This window comes from Mus caroli, unplaced genomic scaffold (genome assembly GCF_978045245.1).
Source record: "Mus caroli unplaced genomic scaffold, Mus_caroli_1 scaffold_12, whole genome shotgun sequence".
NCBI classification, from domain to species: domain Eukaryota; kingdom Metazoa; phylum Chordata; class Mammalia; order Rodentia; family Muridae; genus Mus; species Mus caroli.
Window position 1 is genome coordinate 73,213,027 of NW_028227267.1, and position 22,789 is coordinate 73,235,815.

At 38.9% G+C, this 22,789-nt stretch overlaps 1 protein-coding gene across 4 annotated transcripts in view; it reads left to right on the forward strand.

Moving 5' to 3' along the window:
- The window catches only part of Ccdc122 (coiled-coil domain containing 122), a 66,009-nt gene that overhangs the window by 27,323 nt on the left and 15,897 nt on the right, over positions 1 to 22,789 (forward strand). For 2 of the 4 annotated variants that reach the window (XM_029469201.2, XM_029469202.2), the window contains exons 4-6: positions 5,576 to 5,620; positions 15,403 to 15,801; positions 16,503 to 16,619. The exons of 1 other annotated variant lie outside the window; for it this stretch is intronic. In XM_029469201.2, the coding sequence (XP_029325061.1) occupies positions 5,576 to 5,620; positions 15,403 to 15,801; positions 16,503 to 16,619 (561 nt within the window). The remainder of the gene's footprint in view (positions 1 to 5,575; positions 5,621 to 15,402; positions 15,802 to 16,502; positions 16,620 to 22,789) is intronic. One more of the 4 variants, XM_021182396.3, reaches the window with a different exon arrangement.

A 22,789-nucleotide genomic window follows, 5' to 3' on the forward strand; every position in this document is an offset into this window, starting at 1 on the left:
TTTAAGGTGACCCAAACCTCCTTGTAGACTGAGAAATATGTCTGTGATCTCATTCTTTTAAGTGTTGCATAGTTTAAGTAAAACAAAAGATTTTTCTCATGAGAAGATCATGAAGGCCACTTCCTCAGGCCTGCAGCTTACTTGGCAGAACATCAGGATTCTCTGCTGAGAAAGTATGCTTTCTCAGTGTCCCAGTGTGCTAGTGTCTCAGTGTCACTGAGGAGCTAGCAGGCTGGGAGCAGCCACCTCAGGCCATTTCTCTATAACACACAAGCAGGAGAACCTGAGTTTGTTAGCCAGGACCCATGTAATAAAGCTGGGATGTTGGCATGTGCCTTGGGGTATGGAGAAAGGCCCATCCCTGTGACTTACTGCTTATCCAACCTAGCCTACTTGGCAAGCCTCAAGCCACTGAGAGACCCTGACTCGTAAAATAAAGTGGATGGTGCTTGAGGAAGAACACTAGAGGTTGTCCTATAATTTTCACATTTATGTACACACATATGCGCATGTTCACAGACACAGGAGACACACATACACAAACACACAGACACACACAGAAACATACATACACACACAAGCATACACGCACACACACACACACCAGCACCACCACAAAGAAAAATATAGTATTAGGAGGTTCATTTTAAATTAATATTTATTCCCTCAATTTTTCTGTTCTCCTACAGTAGTCTATATGAATGATTTGGGCTTAAAAAATATCTTACACTCCCATACGGTGTCATTGCAGCTACATTGTCATCATGGCTGTAGTGTAAATACATAAAATCCAACACATCACATAGACTCATTTAAATTCATCCTGGTGGTGTTTCCTCCATAAAACATTAGTTGTCAGTGAATATGTCAAGTAGCTTTTCTCTATGTTCTTTCCTCTTCATGATGGTCTCTCATCATTCTGCAAGGAACATGGGGGCCATCTTGGTCTTGCATGCAGCAAAATTGAACATAACTACATTCTAGAAATGTGATTAAAAAAGAGGAAGGCATGTCTGTACAGACTATTAAATGGATCACAGAAATGGAGAGTAGGCTCTGGAGTTGAACTGCCCTGCTCTCAAGGCTAGATTTGCATATTGAGCTCTACAATTGAATTTGCCATTGCCTCTTCCTTCTCTTTTGTAAAATGGAGATGATGACTGAGTATGGCTGTAAGGGGTTTGTATTAGAGCAAACTTGTAATTCCAGTGGGCAGTAGGACTTGATTTTGACATTTACTTAAGTACTAGCATATTCATAGATACATAATGGTAATAATTTTGTTAATATAGTATAGATTTTTTATAAATATTCTCCTTATGTTAGTCACTCCTAAAAATATATTTGAGAAATAGGATATAATGCAAAGCAATGTCTTAGATTTCTTAAAGAATTTCTTATAACAACTTTTAAAAATAAAGCTTTAGACATTTTTTTTAATTTATGCCGAGAACCTATTTTTGAGTAAAAATTTTACAGAACATTGTGTTTACTCTTACACTGCTCGTGCCCTGTTGGGGAGGAGACAAAAAAAAAATCAAACAAATAACCGCTTGACACATGGCATCATCAACATTAGAGGACTAGAGAAGTGATCTTTCCAAATCCCGCTGTAGAGGACAGCTGGAGTAGTGACTACCGGGACAAGTGTACAGAAAGAGGGGGTGGGGGCTAAGATTTCAGAGAGTCCATCGAGGCTTGATGGAGCACTGGGACATTCACAGCACTCGTACTTGGGAAATAGCATAGCATAGAGAAGGTTTGGAGGAGTGGTGGGAGCTATACCCAGTAATAAGAGACTTGTATTTATTTCTGAGTTGATCAGATTCACATGCATTTTAAAGCAAAGATTCAATTAAAAACTTTGTTATAGAAAGAGAATTCTAGAGTCTATAAAAAGTACTTGTTTCAACATCTATTTGTGACAAAAACTCACGGCAAATTAGGAATAAGCGACAATTTCCTCAGTCTAGAGGAAAAGAACATCTGTGTAAGAACAGCCATATGCCCAAGGCTGAAAGACCGAGTGTCTCCCTTTAGTGATCAGGAGCAAAGCAAGAAGTTTGCTTTTGTTTTATTCAAAGTGGTATCAGTAATTCAAAGCAGTGCATCATGTAAGGAGAAGAAATAGAATGTATACAGGCAGGGTGAATTAAACTTTTTATTCTATTTTATTTTTAATTTTTAAAGATTTATTTATTATCATATCTAAGTACACTGTAGCTGTCTTCAGATGCACCAGAAGAGGACATCAGTTCTCATTACGGATGGTTGTGAGGCACCATGTAGTTGCTGGGATTTGAACTCAGGACCTCTGGAAGAGCAGTCGGTGCTCTTAACCACTGAGCCATCTCTCCAGCCCGAATTAAACTTTTTAAAAGTTATACTTGGCATAGTTACCTTTAGAAAAATGCTAAAGAATATTGAAAAGGCTATTAATATGAGTAAGTGGATATTAAAAGTAATAGAATACTAAGATTAATATTAGAAACTATATGTATGTTTATGGTCAAGAAATTATCGGAAATTAAGAAAAAAACCACCATTTATGATGGTACCAAAACTGTGCTGTTAAGAAGAGATGAACTTGGCAAATGGTCAAACAAGCCACATATTGATGAGAAAAGTTAAAGACTTAAAAAATGGAAAGCTATACCATTTTCATAAATCATTAAAATGTTAGCTCTAGTATTTTATTTATTTTCCCCATATAGTAAAACAAATCCCAAGCAAAAATTCTATTTCCATTTTGTTTTGTGATGAGTTGATCCTAAAATAGGCAGAAAGACAAAGAACTCAAAAATGGCCAAAGCGACCCTGAAGAACAGCGTTAGAATTCTTATACTGTCTGGACTACTTTCTAGCACTGAGAGCCAATTTTCTAATTTTCCAAATATTAACTAGATCTAAACAATTTGATTTAATTGTGACACTACCTGATGTTAGCATCAGCCTTCACATACACACATTAACCATTATACATATAATGATAATAGATAGATAATAGATAGATAGATGATTGATAGATAGATAGATAGACAGACAGACAGACAGACAGACAGACAGATAGATAGATAGATAGATAGATAGATAAAATGTAAAACACAAAACTCATCACATTGCAAAATGTAAAGATTTGGAACTCACTAACCTTGCTTTTATCTTAATGAGATAGGACAGAGGGAGAAAAGGAAAAGTAGTGGTAGCAGGGTATTTCTAGTTTAAGGGTGGAAATAGACCAAAGAAAATGCTAAAGCTAGTAAAAATATTATGCTTTATGAGTTTAAGAAAGAAAAGAGGTGTCCTAATTAGGAGAAATGTTGTGTATCCACATACCAAATTAACATGCTATTATCATTGATAACCTGATTGTGGCCAACAGCCATTTTCTTATGTATGTGTCTATCATTTTATAAACATTTATTGAGCTGCTACATTTTGACAGGCACTCTCTAAAGAGGAAGATGGTGATGAAGAATAAGATATGGTTCTTGTAGTCATAGTGCTTACTTTCTAGTTAGATAAGGTAAACGGTTAAAGAAGAGATACAGCTGAAATATATGGTAGGGTGATTAATACGTAGAGAGTAATGGGGAGACTGTGAGTACTTACTGCTTGTTCTGATTTAACCAATGCTGTCCTGAGGAATAAGAACAGCTGAGCATGAATAGTAAGGGGATGGAGGATTTTAAACAATTTTTGTTTATGATGATTGCATGTTTATATGATATGTGGATTCAGGCACACACATGCTACAATGTAGGTACGGATGGAACCCAGAGCCTAATGTATGTTATACAAATGGTCTCCCACTCATCCCTAAATTTTAGATTTTATGTTGGTGTGTCAGTCATCACGGGTGTTTTTGGAAAGTAGGTTGTAGAGGTAAAGAGAAAGACTGAGGAATGAGCTCTCAGGTCCTGACTGTCTGGGTGAAACCGGCAGAGGAGGACTGTGAGGTGGGCACTTGGGGTGCTGTGCACCTGCTGAATATGGCGGCTGCCATGGCTCTGCCTGGAAAGCAATGAAGGAGTCTCTCATAGAAGGCTTGGAGTTGGAGTTCACTGACTTACTATAATGCCATCCTTCTGGTACTTCCAGTTGATTTAAAGGGAACGACAATAGTAATAGGGACAACACAGAAGGTCGATGAGTGTCCTGCAGTTGTTTAAGTTCAGATTGATATGGAATTGAATGAACAATTAAATTCAGAAATAAACAAAAAGGATATCGATTAAACAAAATAAAGATTGTTTCTCAAGGTGGGTCCTGTTACCTACGTTTGTGATTTCAGGCTGTGCTAATGCATACTTTTGGTCTCAACTCTTTGTCTATAAATACACACTGTGTCATATTATTATTGTTAGTTTACAGATCCCTAGTTACATTTCAGAATTCAGATAATTGCTACCCACAGTTGATTAGAGTGGGCTGTGACCTCACGGATCTTACAAAGAATTCTTTTATAACTGTGATGCCCAGGCTCCTTGATCCCGAGATCTGGGACAACCTTGAATTACAGCGTTGTATTTATCAGTGTTTTCCTAACTTAGAGCATGTAGGCCAGGCCAAGCCAGACAGGTCATATAGTGTGGAGCTTTCCCAATCTCCACTCTCTACTTGTCCTCTCTAAAAAACCTCCCTTTGTTCTCAGGATCGGAAGGGAACTGGGTACCTAAGGCTCCCACACGTGCTTTCAGAGCACCCCCATGGCTGTCTATGGTATGATGCTGTAACTCTCCTAAAGGTCTCCTACTTTAAGTCCCTCATTATGGCTGGCTATGACCATGAACCTGGGACTCTCCTAATAAGGCTCATTCTGAAGAGCAAATTCATGTTAGCTTTTATCAGTGAACCTGTTTTCTTTTGAAATGTATGATAGTTTTATGTATTCTCATTGTGCTGGACACATTTCCATCCCTTGAGCCTGACTCTGGTCATATGACTATCTAGAGTGTTGCCCAAGTGAGTCAAGCAAAGGCTTAGGAGAGTTCTTACATAGTCATACTTCCACTTTTCTGTGTTTGCTGTTGTGAGAAGGACATGTCTCTGCAGCTTAATGCTTATAAACAAGACCAAGACATCTCAGCCAGGCCGATGAAAGCCAGCCTAAATGGTCTTCAACCAGCTGTTGCTCATTTAAAACAAAAATCAGTCATTTCCTTCACCCACTCCTCTGCGCTACCTCTTCCCCCTTGAGTGGTTTCTTCTCTTTCCCAGTCAGTCTACATTTCTGCTTTCTCTTTACATGTATTTCATTATCTCTTCTATTTCCCACCTCTCTTAGGATATCTTCTTCCTCTCTCGTGATCCTCTTTCTACTTTCATAACCTACACATACTCAGACACACGCACACACAGAGACACACATGCACACACGCACATTCTTCCCCCCCATACAAGAGAAAATGTGTCTTGTCTTTCTGAAACTAGTTTATTTTATTCAATACAATGGTTTCCAGTTGCATACATTTTCCTGAAAATGCCATAATTCAATTTTTCTGTATTGCTACAGAAAATTATGTTTTTTTGTTTTTTTGTTGTTTTTTTGTGTGTGCTATTTTTTTTTATCTAGTTACCTAATAGACATCTTGGCTGGTTCCACTTCCTGATTATTGAGGTAAGTACAGCTACAAACATGAATGTGTAATTTAGATTACTTCAGGTATGAACAGGAGAGTGGCGCAGCTGATTCAAGTCATAGCTCTATTTGCAGAGATCTTTCAGCTGTACAAAGTGACGTTCACTTTAGCAGAGATTGAGCTTGCATCTTTCCCTGTGTCCGCCCCAGCGTTTGTTTTTGGTTTACTGGTCAGAACCATTCTGACCAAGATGATATGGAATCTAAAAGCAATACTGATTTGCAGCTCACTGAGGACTAATGATGATGAATACTTTTTTGTGGATTTATTGGCCATCTGTACTTCTTGTTTAGAGAACTGCCTATTCATGCCATACACCCATTTATTGATTTGAGGTTTTGATTTTTAACGTTTGCAATTCTTTGTATGTCCTTAACATTAATCCTCGTCCAATGTCAAGTTGGAAAAGATAATTTTACCCATTCTGTTTGTTGATGACTGTTTCCTTTGCAGAACAGAACCATTGTAATTCATTCAGTCTCCTGCCAGTTCTTGGAATTATTTCCTGTGTTATTAGAAACCTAGTCAGAAAAATCCTTGTCTATGCCTCTCTCTCTGTGTCTCTCTCTGTCTCTGTGTGTGTGTGTGTCTCTGTGTGTGTGTGTGTATGTGCATGTGTACATGCATAGTGGGAATCCATGCATGTGTACACATGTGCACATGGTGGCCAGAAGTCACCATCAGGTGTCTTCCCACAGTAATTTTCCTCCTTATATTTTGAGACAGGGTCTCTCAACAAATGTGGAGGTCACCAACTTGGCTAAGCTGGATAGCTGGCCAGCTCTAGAGATTTGCTTGTCTTTGTCCCAATCCTACCACAGGGCTGAGTTTTCACTGTAGAATTCTTTTACTTTGTTTTCTAGGTTTATTCCTGGATATTTAATTTTTTTAAACTTTCTATTCTCTGTGAGTTTCACATCATGTACCCCAGTCCTGCTTATCTCCCCATTGTCCCCTCATATCTGCCCTATGCCCTTGCAATATCCTCCCCAAAATAACACACACACCCCAAACCAAAGTATAGAACACATCTCATCCTGGATGATGTAGTGTGTCACAGTGTGTTCCACAGTATATCCCTCTGTCCACACATCTTCACTTGCAAATGTTCGTTGCAGTGAGTCACTGGTCTGGTTCGAGATCTCTGGTGTCTGTTCGAAATCAATATTGGGTCCTCACTGGGACTCCTAGTTATCCTGTTGTTGCTCTGTGTCGTGAAGTTCCTGCAGCTTTGGAACAGCAGGTCTAGCCCTTTCATGTATCCTGACTGTTCACAGATGATTGAGTGAGCTGTCTCAGAGCCCTGGATCCACGCCTGGGTGGTAGCTGAACTGGTCAGCATACTGCCTCTTCCTTATTCACACTATCAGGGCAAGCTCTGCAGTATGGCTCTGGCTAGGCCACCCAAAGCAGTCATCAGCAGGAGGCAGGATCAGCTCTCTTGCTTATTCCCTTAGAGCCAGCTCACCCACACCCATGCCTCCAGAGCCAGCTCTACTATGCTGCCTAGTAAAAGCACAGGGCCCATTCTCCCAAGTACTGCAGCCTGTGTGTGACATCAGGGCCAGCTCCACTGTGTTGCTCAGGAGAGGTACAGGGCTTACTCTCCTGAGTGCTGCAGTCAGTAAGGGATAAGGCAAGCTCACCTGCTTTCATGACCCCAGGGGCAGATTTCCCAACTGCCACAGGTGGTGTGCGGCAGTGGAGGGGATCATCCCACCCCACACCTCCTCAAGCAGATGAGTGGCAGAGCCAGCACTTCCTTGCTCTTGTTCTCAGGGCTGGCTTGCCCATGTCTCCTCCCTCTACCAGGGCCAGCACTACTCTACTATGTTGCCAAGAAAGGTGCAGGACGAACTCTTCTCAGTGCTGTCAGCAGTGAGAGATAAGGCCAGTTCTCCTGAGTGTTGCATCCAGTGAGGGCCAGCACTAGTTCTGCACGGCCCTGGACATCCAGGTGGTCCCTGGCACCCAGACCAGGGCATCCCCATGTTCTCTAATGGAAATATGAGCCATGGACATGGGCACTGAGCCCTGTCTTTGCATAGGCAGGGACTCAGACGTGTCTGTCAGAGTCAGTGGGAGCTGGGACCTCACCGTGGCCCCGGTGATAGGGCTGGCCATGTGGCTGGTGGTCCCCTGGGCAATATCCTCTAGTCACACTGCGTGACATGTCAGCAAGCAGGTATCTCTGGCCTGCCTGTGCCATGCACTGGAGGTCAGGTCTGTAGGCGGCATGGCATCTGCAGTTCTCTTATCTTCCTCCTTCTACACTGCACTGCCTGGGTTTGATTTGATTTTTGTGAGTCCTAGGTATAAAACAGCTTCGGCCACCAAGCCAGGCATCAAGCTAGGATGAACAAAGGACAGCCACCTGCTCTGCCCCTGACTGAGAATAAGAACACCACCACCACCAAGCTGTCTTTCAGTCCATTGGGGAGGGCAAGAGGAGTGTTCCTAGGTATTTTAAGCTATTGTGAATAAATTTTTGTCTTCCATATCTTTCTTGGTGCATTTTTTATACTTAAAAAGGTACTAGTCTTTGTACAATGACATTTTTTATTGCCTTGCTGTTTTGCTGGAAGTACTTATCAGCTTTAAGACTTTTCTGATAGAATCGTTAGGTTCTTTCAGATGTATTAGATTATGTCATTTACAAGTAAGGATAATCTGACGTTTTCCCCTCTCCCTCTCCCTCTCTCCCTCCCCCTCCCTCTCTCTCCCCCTTCCCGTTCCCCTTTCCCCCTCCCCTTACTGGAGTAGCTAAGACTGAGCACTGTCTAGAATAGGTGTGCAAAGAAGGGGCTAGAGAGATTGCTCCGCAGTTAACAGAGCACACTGCTTTGCAGAGGACCAATGTGCAGTTTCCAGAACCCATGTCAAATGGCTGACAAGTATTTGTTTGTGTTTTTTTTTTTCAGTCATGCAATTTTTTTTTTATATATAGACAAGTGAACCATTTAGTTTTACTATGCTGGTTTTACTTGAGTATGAATTATAATGAGGTAGAGATCTAACATTTAATAGTTAACAATGTTTTCAGCCTTGCTACCTAAATTGTACATTTTCTAGTGGTTTGAAACTACTAGAGAAGACACAGAATCCTTAGCTAATTTTATTAATACTTAATCTCCCTAAATTAGACAATCTCTGATAATTGTGCACCTTGTCTTTAATTTTTCCTTTTTTGTTTGTAAATTATTTTTTATTAGATATTTTCTTTATTTACATTTCAAATGTTATCCCCTTTCCTGGTTTCCCCTACAAAACTCACCTATCTCCTTCCCCCTCCCCTGGCTCACCAACCCACCTACTCCCACCTCCTGACCCTGGCATTCCCCTACACTGGGGCATAGAGCCTTCACGGGACCAAGGGCCTCTCCTCCCACTGATGACCGACTAGGCCATCCTCTGCTTCATATTCAAGTACCACAGTGTGTTTTCATTGGTTGGTGATTTAGTCCCTGGGAGCTCTAGGGGTACTGGATGGTTCATATTGTTGTTCCTCCTATGGGGCTGCAAACTCCTTCAGCTCCTTGAGTCCTTTCTCTAGCTCCTCCATTGGGGACCCTGTGCTCAGTCCAATGGTAGGCTATGAGCATCCACCTCTGTATTTGTCAGGCACTGATGGAGCCTCTCAGGAGACAGCTATAACAGGCTTCTGACAGCATGCACTTGTTGGCATCTGCAAAAGTGGCTGGGTTTGGTGATTGTATATGGGATGGATCCCTTTGTAACTTTAGCTCCAAGGAATCTATGCCTTTTGGCTTCCATGAATAGTGTACCTGTCTGCACAAACTCACCCACAGGTGTGTGTGTGTGTGTGTGTGTGTGTAATTAAAAATCAAAATATTTTAAAATTGAAAGACTTTAAAGAATGGAAAGAGTAGCCATCCTTGCTTGAGATTTTAGAATAAACGATCTCAGCTTTTTCTTACTTAATATACTGTTGACTGTATGTTTGTGAAATATAGCCTTTACTTTGTTGATGTATGTACCATCTATTACTAATTTCTTTGGTGATTTTATTATGAATTATTATTATCTATTGAGCTTTGACAAATGATTTTGTGCATTGGCTGAGGTGAGCTTATGGTTTTCTCTCCTTACATCCACTTGTGTGCCGAATTATACTTACCAATGTGCATGTTTTGTGCTACTCTTGCATCCTTGCAGTGGAGTCAACTTGGTCATCACACATCATCCTAATGTGTTTTTGACTTCAGCTTGATAGAACTTTATTGAGAGTTTTTGTACCTATGTTCCTCAGGGATCTTGATCTACAGTTTTTTTTGGTCCCTGTGTCTGGCCCTGTCTGCTGTTGACATCCTGATGATGCTGGCTCTATAGAAAGCATTTGGTAGCATTCTTTCTGGTATTATTTTTGGAACAACTTAAGGAGCCTTAGTGTTTTTTGTTTGTTTGTTTGTTTGGTTGTTTTTTTTTTTTTGTCATAGCAACTGTGACACTTTATTATACTAAGGAGAAGTATCAAAACATAAATTTAGAAATAATATGAGTGATTTCCTGAGCAAAATTTACTGTTTTCTCCTAGAAAACATAAATGCAGATATACATACTATAAAATATGAAAACTATTATTACATGCCCTTATATAAAAGCCTACTAAATGGAACTCACAGTGTCTATAAATTATGTTTAAAATAGATATCAATATTGTTTAAACGATGCATTCTTTTTTATTATTTTATCTTTCCTTTATACTAACAGTATAAAGTAGTTCCCAAAGTAGTTTCTCCTCCCTCTATATTTCCAAGTTCCACCTGACTTCTTCTAGATCCACACCTCCTGTGTTTCTCTTTAAAAAAAAAAAAGAAAAGAAAAGAAAAGGAAAGGAAAGGAAAGGAAAAAGAAAAGTAGGCCTCCCAGTGTTATCAACAGATCACAGCATAACAAGTTACAATAAGACTAGGCACAGACCCTTACATTAATGTTGGACAGTAGAAGCAAAGGGTCCCAAGAGCAAGCAAAAGAGTCAGAGTCTCCCCCCCACACACCATTCTCTCTCTCTCTCCCTCTCTCCCTCTCTCCCTCTCCTCTCTCTCTCTCCCTCTCCCTCTCCCTCTCCCTCTTTCCCCCTACCCTCTCTCCCTCCTTCTCTCTCTCCCTCTCTTTCTCTCTCCCTCCCTCTCCCCTCCCCCTCCCTCTCTTGGGAGTGCCACAAGAACACTAAGCTACAAAATCACAACACATATGTAGAGGACCTAACTCAGATCCCATGGATGTCACTTCAATCTCTGTGACACACTATGAGCCCTACTTAGTTGACTCTGTGGGCTCTGTTCTGGTATCCTCAACCCCTGTGGCTCTTGCAATCCTTCTGCTTCTTTGGGGTCCCCTCCCTCTGCCTAGTGTTTGTTTGCTGTGAGTCTCTGCATCTGCCTTCATTTGTTGATGGATGATGCCTCTCTGGTGATAGTTGGACTAGCTACCGATCTATGGGTATATATTGTAGAATATCATTAGTACACATTTCATGGAATTTTTTCCTAGTCTGTTTTATCCTGGGTCTCTGGGCTATCCAGCCTCCCGTTCCTGGCCATCTAGGCAGTGTCAACTATTGGTCAGACATTCCCAGAAGCTCTTGGAGTCAAGATAGATTATAGGCTGAAGGTTTTGTAGCTGGATTGGTGTTCCAGTCCCATTGCTGGAAGCTTTTCCTGGTTATAGAAGATGGTCAGTTCAGCCATCTTTAAAAGAAAGAACTAGCCTTAGTGCTAGCTCTTTAAAGGGGCAGTAGAATTTGTCAGTGAATGTGTCTGGACCTGGAGTTTTCATTGTGGAAAGTTTTCTTTCTTGTTGCCTTAATCCAAGTGGTGATTATGGATCTGTTTATACTTTATTGTTGCAGTAAATCTCCAACCCAGATATGCCCGAGCAATGAAAACACAACTCAGTTAATATGCATACATGCTGTATGCCTAGATTGAGCAAATCTACCACTACACTACCATCTTTCCCATCCCATGAGACCCCTTAGAGCTTGTGGTTTCTCCAGGCCATGTGCTTCTGCTCAGCTTTTCTTCGTCTTCCTCCTCCTCTGAGTCCTTTCCCTCTTCCATTTTCTCCTCTCTCTCCCCATCTTCTGCTCCACCTTTCCTTTTATCTGCCCAATCATCAGCTCTCCTTTAATTTACAAATTAAGGTGGGAAGCAGGTTTACAGGAAACCTAAGCGCTGACTCATTCCTTGTTCACAACCACTCACAGGAGAATGGAATTAACATCAAATATAATTAGCTCCAGGGCTATCCACACTACTTAATATCTGTCCATACTTGAGTTTTGATAGGTCATCTATATCTAGAAATGTATCCATTTTTTTCTATATTTTCTAGTTTCTTGGCATTTGAGTTTCAAAGTACTCCTTAATTATATCTTGTATTTTACTGCTTTATGTAGTAATTTCTCCCTTTTCATCTCTAATTTATGTATTCTCTCATTGTTTTTATTTATTTGTGAAAGTGTGTGTATCCACACTCGCATCCCATTGTGGAGGTCTGTGGACAACTTAGAGGAACCCATTCTCTCTTTTCACCATTTGATTTGTGAAGATGGAATTCAGGCTTGGCAGGAAGCACCTTGACCTTTACTTGCTGAGCTATCTTGCTAGCCCAGAGCATTGTTGTTGTTGTTGTTAGTTTGGCTAAGAATTTGTCAATATTATTCATTTTTTTCAAAGAGCTTGTAAGTAGTCTTGTAAGAGTTTTCTTTTAAACTCCATTTATGTCACAATCTTTATTATTTCCTCCCATCTGCTACTTTTAAGACTAGATTGTTCTTGATTTTTCAAGGACATTGAGGTACATCATTAATTTATTTCAGATATTTTAAATTGTTTTATGTAGATATTCATTATAAACATTCCTCTTAGCTGACTTAGCTGTATCCCAAAGGTTCTAGTAAGCCCTGTTTTTATTTTCTCTTCTGTATTAGTTACTTTTCTTTTGCTATAATAAAATATCAGGACCTGAGGCGACTTACAAAAGGAATTGTTTATTTTGGATTACAGTTCTAGAGGAGAGCCCATAATGGCTATAAGGAGTGACACCAGGTAAGTAGGGCAGGAATCTGAGAAATCTTATTCTCAACCGGAAGATAAAGAGTAAACTGGAAGTGGGGAGATGTTCCTCCAGCAAGGCCATACCACCTCCCCTAAAACTCCTGAATGGGGGACCAAGTGTGTAAGTGCCTGAGCCTAGGAGCCCTTTATTGTTCAAAACAGCGCAATTCAACTCAAGGCACTTTTCAGTCCTTCCCTGCTTTCTCCACTGACTCACTCATCATTCAGAACTGCACAGTTGAATCTCTGCGTATCTCTGTACTCTTTATATATTTTATTATTTGTTAGCTCTTATTAGATACAGTTACTTACTTTGATTCTTTTATATTTGGTAAGACTTCATTTGTGTTCTAGGATATGGGCTGTTTAGAGAAGATTTGATGAGCTGCTAAGAGGAATGTGTGTTCAGTGTCTCTTGGATGGACTCTTCTCTATGTATATCTGTTAAGTCTGAGTTTAAGTCTGGTATAATTTAACTTATATTTACTTGAACTGTGTTCATTTTTAGTTCAGATAACTTACATAGAAAGATTTAAATAGCTCACCACTGCCGTAGCTGTACTTATCTGATGTTTTATGCCCACTATGGAAGCCTCAATGTTTGATGTATATGTACCAAATTATTTTGTCTTCCTTGTGTAGTTTTTCCTTTTATTAATATGTTGTGGTCTTCTTCATTTTTTCTCGATAATTTTGGCTCAAAGTCTATTTTATCATGTACGAGAGTAGATATGCCAATATCTTTTCAGTTTCTGTTTGCTGGGTAGATTATCTTCCATTTTTTGACCCTCAGTGTGGGTGTCCTTACCAGTAAAGTGTTTTTCCTGAAGACCACAGAAAGTTGCATCTGGTTTTTAAAATCAGTCAGATAGCCCATGTTCTTTTGCTGGTAAATTGAGATAATTTACATTTAAGGTTATTATAGACAGATGTTCCTGTAACTTTGCTGGTTATTTTTTATGGCTAGTTGGATAATTGTCTGTACTTTCCCTCCTATTAGTACCAGAGGGTTACTAGCTTATCGGGTTGAGCATGACGGATTCCTTTGCTTAGCCATTCCTCTTCAGAAATGTATTCTTCTCTATGTTCTCATTATCAAGACTGCCTTTCTTCCTTCTCTTTGCATAATATTCCTTTAAATATCTTGTGGAGTAGTGGGCTGGTGGTCATGCTCTGCCTTAGTTTGTGCTTGTCTTGAAATATATTTATCTCTCAATTTGAAAAAGGCTTTGTTAGATATAACATTCTTACCAACTTCTATTTTTATTAACTAAACTTTCGATCTATATATGTTATTAAAAAGATATACCTCATATGTTTATTGATCTAGCAAATAAAATGAAAATTGCAAACCACAGGATCAAATATTCCTAGGTTCAGTCAGGATTCCAGTTTGTTGCCTTTCCTATTTAACATCCCTGTACTTCAGTTTTACCCTTTGTACAGTAGTGATAATAATGGTAAATGGTGAGGGTTTAGCAGCTCACTGGAGCCTTCCTACCTTCCCTGTCACCTTTGACATGGGTAGCCTGCACCAGAGGTCTGCTTAGTTTCACATAGGACAATTTAGTTTTCCTTTTTCAGAAATGCCAAGACAAGGAACCCGATGAATACATATCCCTGTTTAAGAGGACTTAAGAGTCTAATTCCCCTAAAAGCCATTTAACAAAGAAGTACAACCCCGAGCATAAGAGCAAACCCAACCAAAGTCAGCAGAACCATCAGGAAGAGCTCCCTGCTCTCAAGCATATGCATCACCTAGCAACACCAGTGTCTCCCAGGCATGTTCATGATAAATACCACTGTCTTGTATGTCACTGAGGTTTTATGGTAATGGCAACTGATAACTGATACAAATAGAATAGGTTATAGAGGGAGGAGGAAAGTCTGATTTGTGTACATCATGAATTTGAAGTGGCCCATGGCAGTTGAATACAGAACTTAATAACCACATATAGTCTGTGAACCGTCAGCAGAAAATACAATAAAATGGGACCATTTACCTGACTGTTTAATATGTAGAGAATGATGAGAAGATATGGTGAGTAAACACCGAGGCAGCCCCATATTTGAAGGGGTTGCTGACACTGAGAAGAAATAGTGAGACCTGAGTCAGAAGAGCCAAAGAAAACTGGTCACATGGAATCAGGTGTTAGTAAGGAGGCACGAGTGAGCCATGGCTGATCCCCTGAAGTCAAAGTAGGTACTTTGTATTTATTTTGCAAATGAAGAAACTGACATTTGGATGGGATAATTAAGCTTGTTTCGTGTGATCTTAGAGATTTGTAAAAATGAGGAAACTAGTCTCTGGGTTACTTAACTCTGGCTATATAATTTTTACCACACTGTCTTATTTGAACAAATAGTTCAGGTACCTATAAAAGCATTTTAGAGTAACCAAGTATCTGCTTTCCACATAAGATGCTAAAATTATATCATTTAATCCTTTAGAATTAGATGAGCAAGTAAGAAATACACAACTGAGACTGTTCTCTAATTCTAAAATAAGTGTATATTATGCTATTGCATGTCTTCTAGTATGAATCATTTCTCTATATCTAATAAATGTACGTTTTTATGTTGTGATTCCTTATGTGCATTATGACTTAAAATAATAATTTTCCTCTCAGCTTAAACAATCAGTTAATCATTAATGATATTTATAAAATATATTACAGATTGAACTTCATGATCTTGAAAAACAAATAGTGACTATTGCTGAAGAAGCTAAAGAAACAGACAGGCAAATGCATCGGCAAGATGCCGCCATGGAGAGCTCTAAACTTCAGTGTGGACGCTTAGAAGCTCAAATTGAGTCCTTATATTCAGAAAGTTTAAAACTTAAATTTGATACAGAAACAGCCCAAGAAAAATTTGAGGAGCAAATGATAAAATATAATGCATATTATGTAAAAATAAAAGCTTATAAAGATAATTTAGGAGAGATAAAAAGCCAATGTCCATTTATGACTGAACTCTATGAAAAACGAGATCTCATAAAAAACCTAAAGACAATGAAAGAAGATCTTATGGAAAACCTCCAAGATTCCCAAGGGAACTGCACAATACAATTACAGGTTTGAAATGATGCTTATCAAGCCCTTTTCTGTTTTCTATAAGTATACCTAATCAATAATAATCAAATTAAGAAAATGTGTATAGCTCTACATTCAGGAACTATTTTCACAATTTTTAAAACTTAAGTTAGTAATATGGCAATCAGATATATAAGTTAAATAGCAATTTCCTGAATGTGCAGATGCCTAAGGTATTTATAGATCACCCGTGGGTTTATAAATATATATGGTCAAAATCACAGTGAACAATTAATCTAAAAGGTTCAGCCTCTAGCTTCTATTCTGAAGAATGCTGACCAAATCAGTTCATGCGATTAATGCACACAAGCTGAATTCATAATTGCCTGTTGGATATCTTTGTATTCCTCTCACTATTCCTAGAGGACCATAGGGAAAGCAACTTAAAATACCCACTAGTCATTGCTAAGCATTAAAAAGCACCCTGTGTACTGCTGTCAGGGAACATCAGCACACCTCTGCTCTCCTTCATGTTTTGTTTGGTTTTCAGTTTGTGTCTGAAGTCCAGGTTTGCTTTGTGCTAACAATGGTTCTTTATGTTGTATAGCTATAGAAGCAATGTTCTAATCCTACTTTCCAAATTTAAATTTTGATTTTGCTAGTTTCCATAAATTAGGAAAACCCTGAAAAAGTCTTGGAAGACTCATTTTGACTTGTATCTTTTAAATTTTACAAATATCCAGGAAGACATTTCAGAGATAAAGAATAAAATTATGACAGTAAAAGAGTCAATCATTGAGAAAACATCTTTTCTGGAAGAAGAGAAAAAGACACATGAAAACTTAAGAAAAGAAATAGAGGTGAGTCTTAATTATCTATATTTAAATATTTCATGAGACTATGTCTAGACTTATACCATCTTTGTATTTCCACAGTTTACTCTTGATTTTCAAAACAGCTAGGGAACAAGAAAGAACTTGAGTAAATATAGGCCATTAAAATATAACAAGAGATAACACTCCATTAAAACATGTGAAAGCATTCAAACAAAGCAAGTGTTCATTCACATTAAACACTTCATGGGATGAAACATGCCTATTTAATGCTAGCACTTGGAAGAACAGAGTTTGAAGCCAATCTATAAAGCAGTACCTGGTCCAAAAAGACATCTGACTTAGAATTCTCTCGAGTTCCTCCAGGTCTCATTCTGCCTACCACTTAGTACCTAATTAATGGCTAGAGAGCAGAGGCTTAGATGGTTTAAAGGGATGACCATTCTAGACACTGGAATCTTGAAAATAGACTAAGGGCCATTAAAAAGCATTGCTGTTCAACATGTCTTGGTTTGATATTTTCAACTTTCAAAACAACTATAGATAAAATGAAGATGAAGTTGGGTTCTTGCCGATCATCCCAGCATTTGGGCTACTAAGGCAGAAGGGTTGCACAGGTTCCAAGCTAGTCTAGGCTGCAGAGTGAGACTCTGTCTCTAGACCAAAATAAAGCAGCAAGGAAAACAAAAGGGAAACTCATTCCTAACATGCCAGGTCGCGCCCTAGACTTTTGTCATTCTGGTTTGGATGGACAGAGACCAAGTATGGAAAATATTTTTTACCTTTAACACAATTTAGAAAATAAAATGTTGATTTTAACTTATTTGTAACTAACTTGGCATGATATGAAAACATCTAAATAATCTGAAGATTAAAAAGTCTTTACCTTTATGCACTTTCAGTACATAAAACACTGATTTTATCTTATAGTTTAGTAGGTATTCAAATTAGAGTAGGCATTTTGTTTATTTTTGTTCTGTAATATTCTTTTATATATTATTTGTATAATAATTTATTAGAATGTTATAAGTAGTAAGGTAGTACATGAGTGGTATGAAAATAGAAAAGCAATTAATGAAGCCAGGCATGGTGGCACACGCCTTTAATCTCAGCATTCGGGAGGCAGAGGCAGGCTGATTTCTGAGTTCGAGGCCAGCCTGGTCTACAAAGTGAGTTTCAGGACAGCCAGGGCTCTACAGAGAAACCCTGTCTCAAAAAACAAACAAACAAACAAACAAAAAACAAAAAACAAAAAGAAAAGAAAAGCAATTGATGAAACCGAGAAGAGATGTGGAAGCAGTCCCCATGCAGGAATGGCAGAAGTGAAGTAAGCTGGACTCCCAGTGAGATGGCTCAGCAGCTGAGAGTGCTTGCTGCCAGGCCCAACAACCTGAGTGCAGGTTATCCTCTGACCTCTACCCATGAGCCATTGTGGCATGCACTTGCCCACACATATGCATCACGGCACACCACACTGCACCATGCCCATCCCCTCCACACACAAATAAACACAACATTGGCTAACTATGTGCAGAGTGCTAGGTGGAATTCACATCTCATATACCTATGCATACTCTCTTAAGAGCATTCAAGAAATACAAGAATAATTTTAGTTGTGTTAAACATTTTAAAAGACAGAAATACCTTCATAAACTCGTTGGTTAAGTTCTTTTACTTTCATAGCAATAGAGAAGATGAGCAGCTCTTTAAAATATTTGTAATACGTAAAAATAGGGAGAAAAAGATAAGGACATGTTAAACAAATGGAAACCCATGAGTATGTGACATGAAAATACTTAATTAATTATTTAAGCATGTATATCTAAACAACAACCAAAAATCAGCAACAAATAAATGAGCATTCAATTCAACAATTTTTTCCTGTATTTTCTTTTTAAACAATATTTTATTTTGTTTTCAAATTACCTTACAGTTTAGGTTTCCAGTGTGATTTGTGCATGCATTTCATGTTGGATGGCCATCCTTCCTTCTTCCTCCCTCATCTCCTACCCCTTTCACCACTGTGCACTTTCACCCCAGTAATCCCCTTTACTTTGTTCTCTTGTCTCCCCATGCCTCCATTAAAGGCTCTTTTCTCTAGCCTCTTGGCCCCTTTCTAATTTCCTGGCTTTTATATTTGTCCTCACCTTGAGACACATAATTAACAGTTACAGGCTTGGATCTATATATGGGAGATAAAGTCTGGTATTTGTCATTTGGAGCTTGGATTATATCACTTAATGATAATATTTTCCAGTTCTATATATTTGTATGTAAATGTCATAATTTCACTTTTCTTGTTTAACTTAATAAACTTTCATTGTGTGAGTGTATATATATATATATATATATATACATACATATATATATGCCACATTACACTATCCATTCATATGTTCTTAGACATCTGTTTCTTTATCATTATGATAAAGAGTAGTGATAAACATGGCTGTACAAATCTCTGCAATAGGATGAGCCCTTGTGCATATGGCCAGGGATGATAGAAGTTCTATTTTTAATACTTTGAGAAGCATCCACTCTGTTCCTTATAGTGGATATACTAAGCTGTATTTCTGCCAGCAATAAATAAGGGCTCCTCTTTCCCATAGCATCTCTAGTGTTTCCTGTTGTATCTTCTCTTGATACGATTTGACCAGGGTGAGATGGAATCTCAGAGTAGCTTTAATTTGCATTTCCATGATGTCTAAAGACACTGAACATGTTCAAAACTATTTATTGGTCATATATGTATTTATTGGTGATAAAAGAGCTGTCCAAGCAGGACTGGGGAGATGGTTCAGGGGTTAAAGCTCTTACTCTCTTTATGGAGGACCTGAGTGTGGTTCCCAGCATACACATCACCTCTCAACTGCTTGTTGCTTGCAGCTCTGGGGAATCTGATGCCTCTGGCAAGATAATGTGGTAAAAAATTATTAATCAATAGAAATTACAAATGTTGACTATTAATTTATTATTATTACTATTGGATTGATTTTTGGTTCCTAGTATTTTCAAAAAACTATATACGATATATATTTTAATTGCTGTAAAGCTGCCAGCAATATTGCTGCTACACCTTAGATTCTATCACCCTACCACAACTGATGAGCATTTAACCAATTTCATTATTAAAAGAACTGTTGGAGTAAACACCATAGTACAAAATCCTTTGCACCAGGCATTAGTACTAGATCTAGGCTCTGCTACTTTCTCTTAATAATAAGTTTTTAGTAATATACTTTCTCTTAATAATTATGAAAAAAATGTCCTACATTTAAAATAATTTCATACTGTTTTATAAACTTGCTTCCTTATGATGTTATTTGGGTCAATACTAAATTTGGCCTTACAAGGAACCTCACATTTTCAATATTAGTTCCTTACAAAGCTATATCTGTAATTTGAGCTGCATATGTGAGTAAAATTCCAAGGTCCTCAATTGGAAACAAAGTTAGAATGTTGCTGAGCTGAGATTTCAGCATCTGCTCTTAAGAGAAGTTTTCTGGGGAGCCCTAGTAGTAAAGACAACTGTTTTTCACCTCACTGTGTCCAAATACATGAAAGAAGCCACTTAAAGGAGGAAGGGTTTATCTTTGCCTCCCAGTTCAGGGGGCATGGTCCTTTGTGAGGGCTACTCCAGGTTGTCAGCTTGACTACATCTGGAATGAACTACAATCCAGGAATGGAGGGCACACCTGTGACCCAGATCTTGATGCTGGAAGACACAGGCTTCTGACCCAGATCTTGACACGGAGATCTTGAGGTATAGTGGCCATGAAAACCTTAGGCCCAGGCAAGGTAGAAGGAAATTCACTCTTCTTTGCTTGTTTGCACTTACTTGCCAGCACATCTGTTGGCGCCTACTTCTGCAGAATTCCAACTTCTACAGAAGACCAGGTAAAACAACTAGCCTCATGGGACTGAGCAACTACTAGATCCTTGGACTTCCCATTCACAGCTGACCGTTGTTGGGTTAGTTGGACTACAGACTGTATGTCATTACAATACATTCACTTAATGTAGAGAGACATTCCACAAGCTCTGTGACTCCAGAGAACCCTGACTAATACATCCTTTATGACAGGGAAGACACAGCGAGTTCATATCATTAGGAACATGCAGTTGGCACTCCTCACATCTTGCCTGCACACTGGATGCAGAGATCTCCTGCTGGAGGGATGACCAGGCTGAAACTCTCTAAGGGCCACAATTACTACCCTGTGCCAACCAGGTAGCTTCCATGCTCAAAATGTCCTACAGTCTCTCAAAACAATGTCATGAGCTGGGAAACAAATATTCAAAATGAACCTGTGAGGGCATTTACATTCAAATTATAACAACCATAATGATAACTAAGACAACAGCTGGTCTAAAGACCTAAACCTCAGGACAAAACTGAAATAGATACTCTACTAAGTATTAAAATCTTACACATTCAGACGGTCATCAATAGTTTAATTGAATTTAGAGCAGAACTCAATACTTTCAGAAAAAAATAATAAAATTCAGAGTTTGCAACATGTGACTCCTATTTGTTAATAATAAAATAGTAGTAGATGTGAAGAAAGAGAAAACGGTCCTCTTGTAGCAGAGGAATATGTGCGTGCTGAAAATACAGTTCTGCTTGTCTTGGCAGTTGCTAGAGAGTGAGAACTGCTATTAAGCATTCTACAGGGAAAATGTCAGTGTCCTGATGGGTATGATGAGCGAAGAGAACTATCAAGTAACAGAACCACACAGAAATCAGAATGGACAAGAGGAATTTCTGAAATGAAAAATGGAATTAATAGATTAGACACAACAGAACACAGATTTTCTCCAATCTAGAACACAGTTCAAGTCACTGGTCAAAGCACCGAGAGAAAGAGGAGTGAAAAAATAAAGAAATTGAAACAGCCCAGAGACCTTGGGACCAGATTAAACAGTTTGACATCTCTATACTTTTAGTTCCAGAAACAAAAAGAGATAAAAATGAGACCTAAAAAAAATTTGAAGAAATATTGGCCAAGAATCTAATCATGAAATAAAGTATATCTTGAAGATTTAAGAAACTCAGTAAATTCAAAACAGGATAGAGTAAAAAGTATCTGAGGTCATTAAAGTTATTAAAACTAAATATAAAGAATAGACTTTACAGCAGGCATAAAACCATTAGCTACACAAGAATGATGATAATTGATTTTTAAAGTCAAAAACACTGATGGCTAGTAAACAACAGAAAGCATGTGGAAGTATTAAAATGAAAAAATCTATTGACTAAGAATTATATATTTTATGAAATGCTCTTTCTTAAGTAAAGGTGAAATAATGAAATTTTCAAATAAGCCAAGCCGATAAACCTCATTTCCAGTGTGTTTTCACTAAGAAATGCTAAGTAACCTTCTTTCCCCTATTCATTCATTTATTTATTTTACATCTCCATCGCTGCCCCTCTCCTCCCAGTCCCCCTCTTACACAGTCCCTGCCCCCAACATCCCCTTCCCCTTCCTCTCTGAGAGGGTGGAGCCCTCCCCTGACTGTCACCTAACCCTGGAACATCAAGTGTCTGCAGGGATAGATGCATCCTCTCCTACTGAAGCCAGACAAGGCAACCCAATGAGAGGAATGGGATCCAAAACAGGCCCCTGCTCCAGTTGTTTGGGACCCACATGAAGGCTGAGCTGTAAGTCTGGTACATTTATTTGGAGGGTGCCTAGGTCTAGCCCGTGTAAGCTCTTTGGTTGGTGGTTCAGTCTCTGAGAGCTCCAAGGTCCAGGTTAGTTGACTCTCTTGGTCTTTTTATGGAGTTCATATCTTCTCTGGGTCCCTCAATTCTTCTCCCAACTCTTCCGTACGATTCTGTGAGCTCCCCCCAATGTTTGTCTGTTTCTCCATCTGTTTCAGTCAGCTACTAGATGAAGCCTCTCAGAGGACAGTTATGATAGGCACCTGTCTACAAACATAGCAGAGTATCATTCATAGCATCAGGGATTGGTACTTGCCTTAAGTTGGGCCAGTTATTAGTTAGCTGTTCCATTAGTCTCTGCTCCATCTTTGTCCCTGCATTTCTTGTAGACAGGATAAATTTTGGGCCAAAAGTTTTGTTGGTGGGTTGGTTCCTGATCCCTCCACTGGGGATCCTGCCTGGTTACAAGAGGTGGCCACTTCTGGTTCCATGTCCCCAGTGCTAGGAGTCTTAGCTAAAGTCACTTCATAGA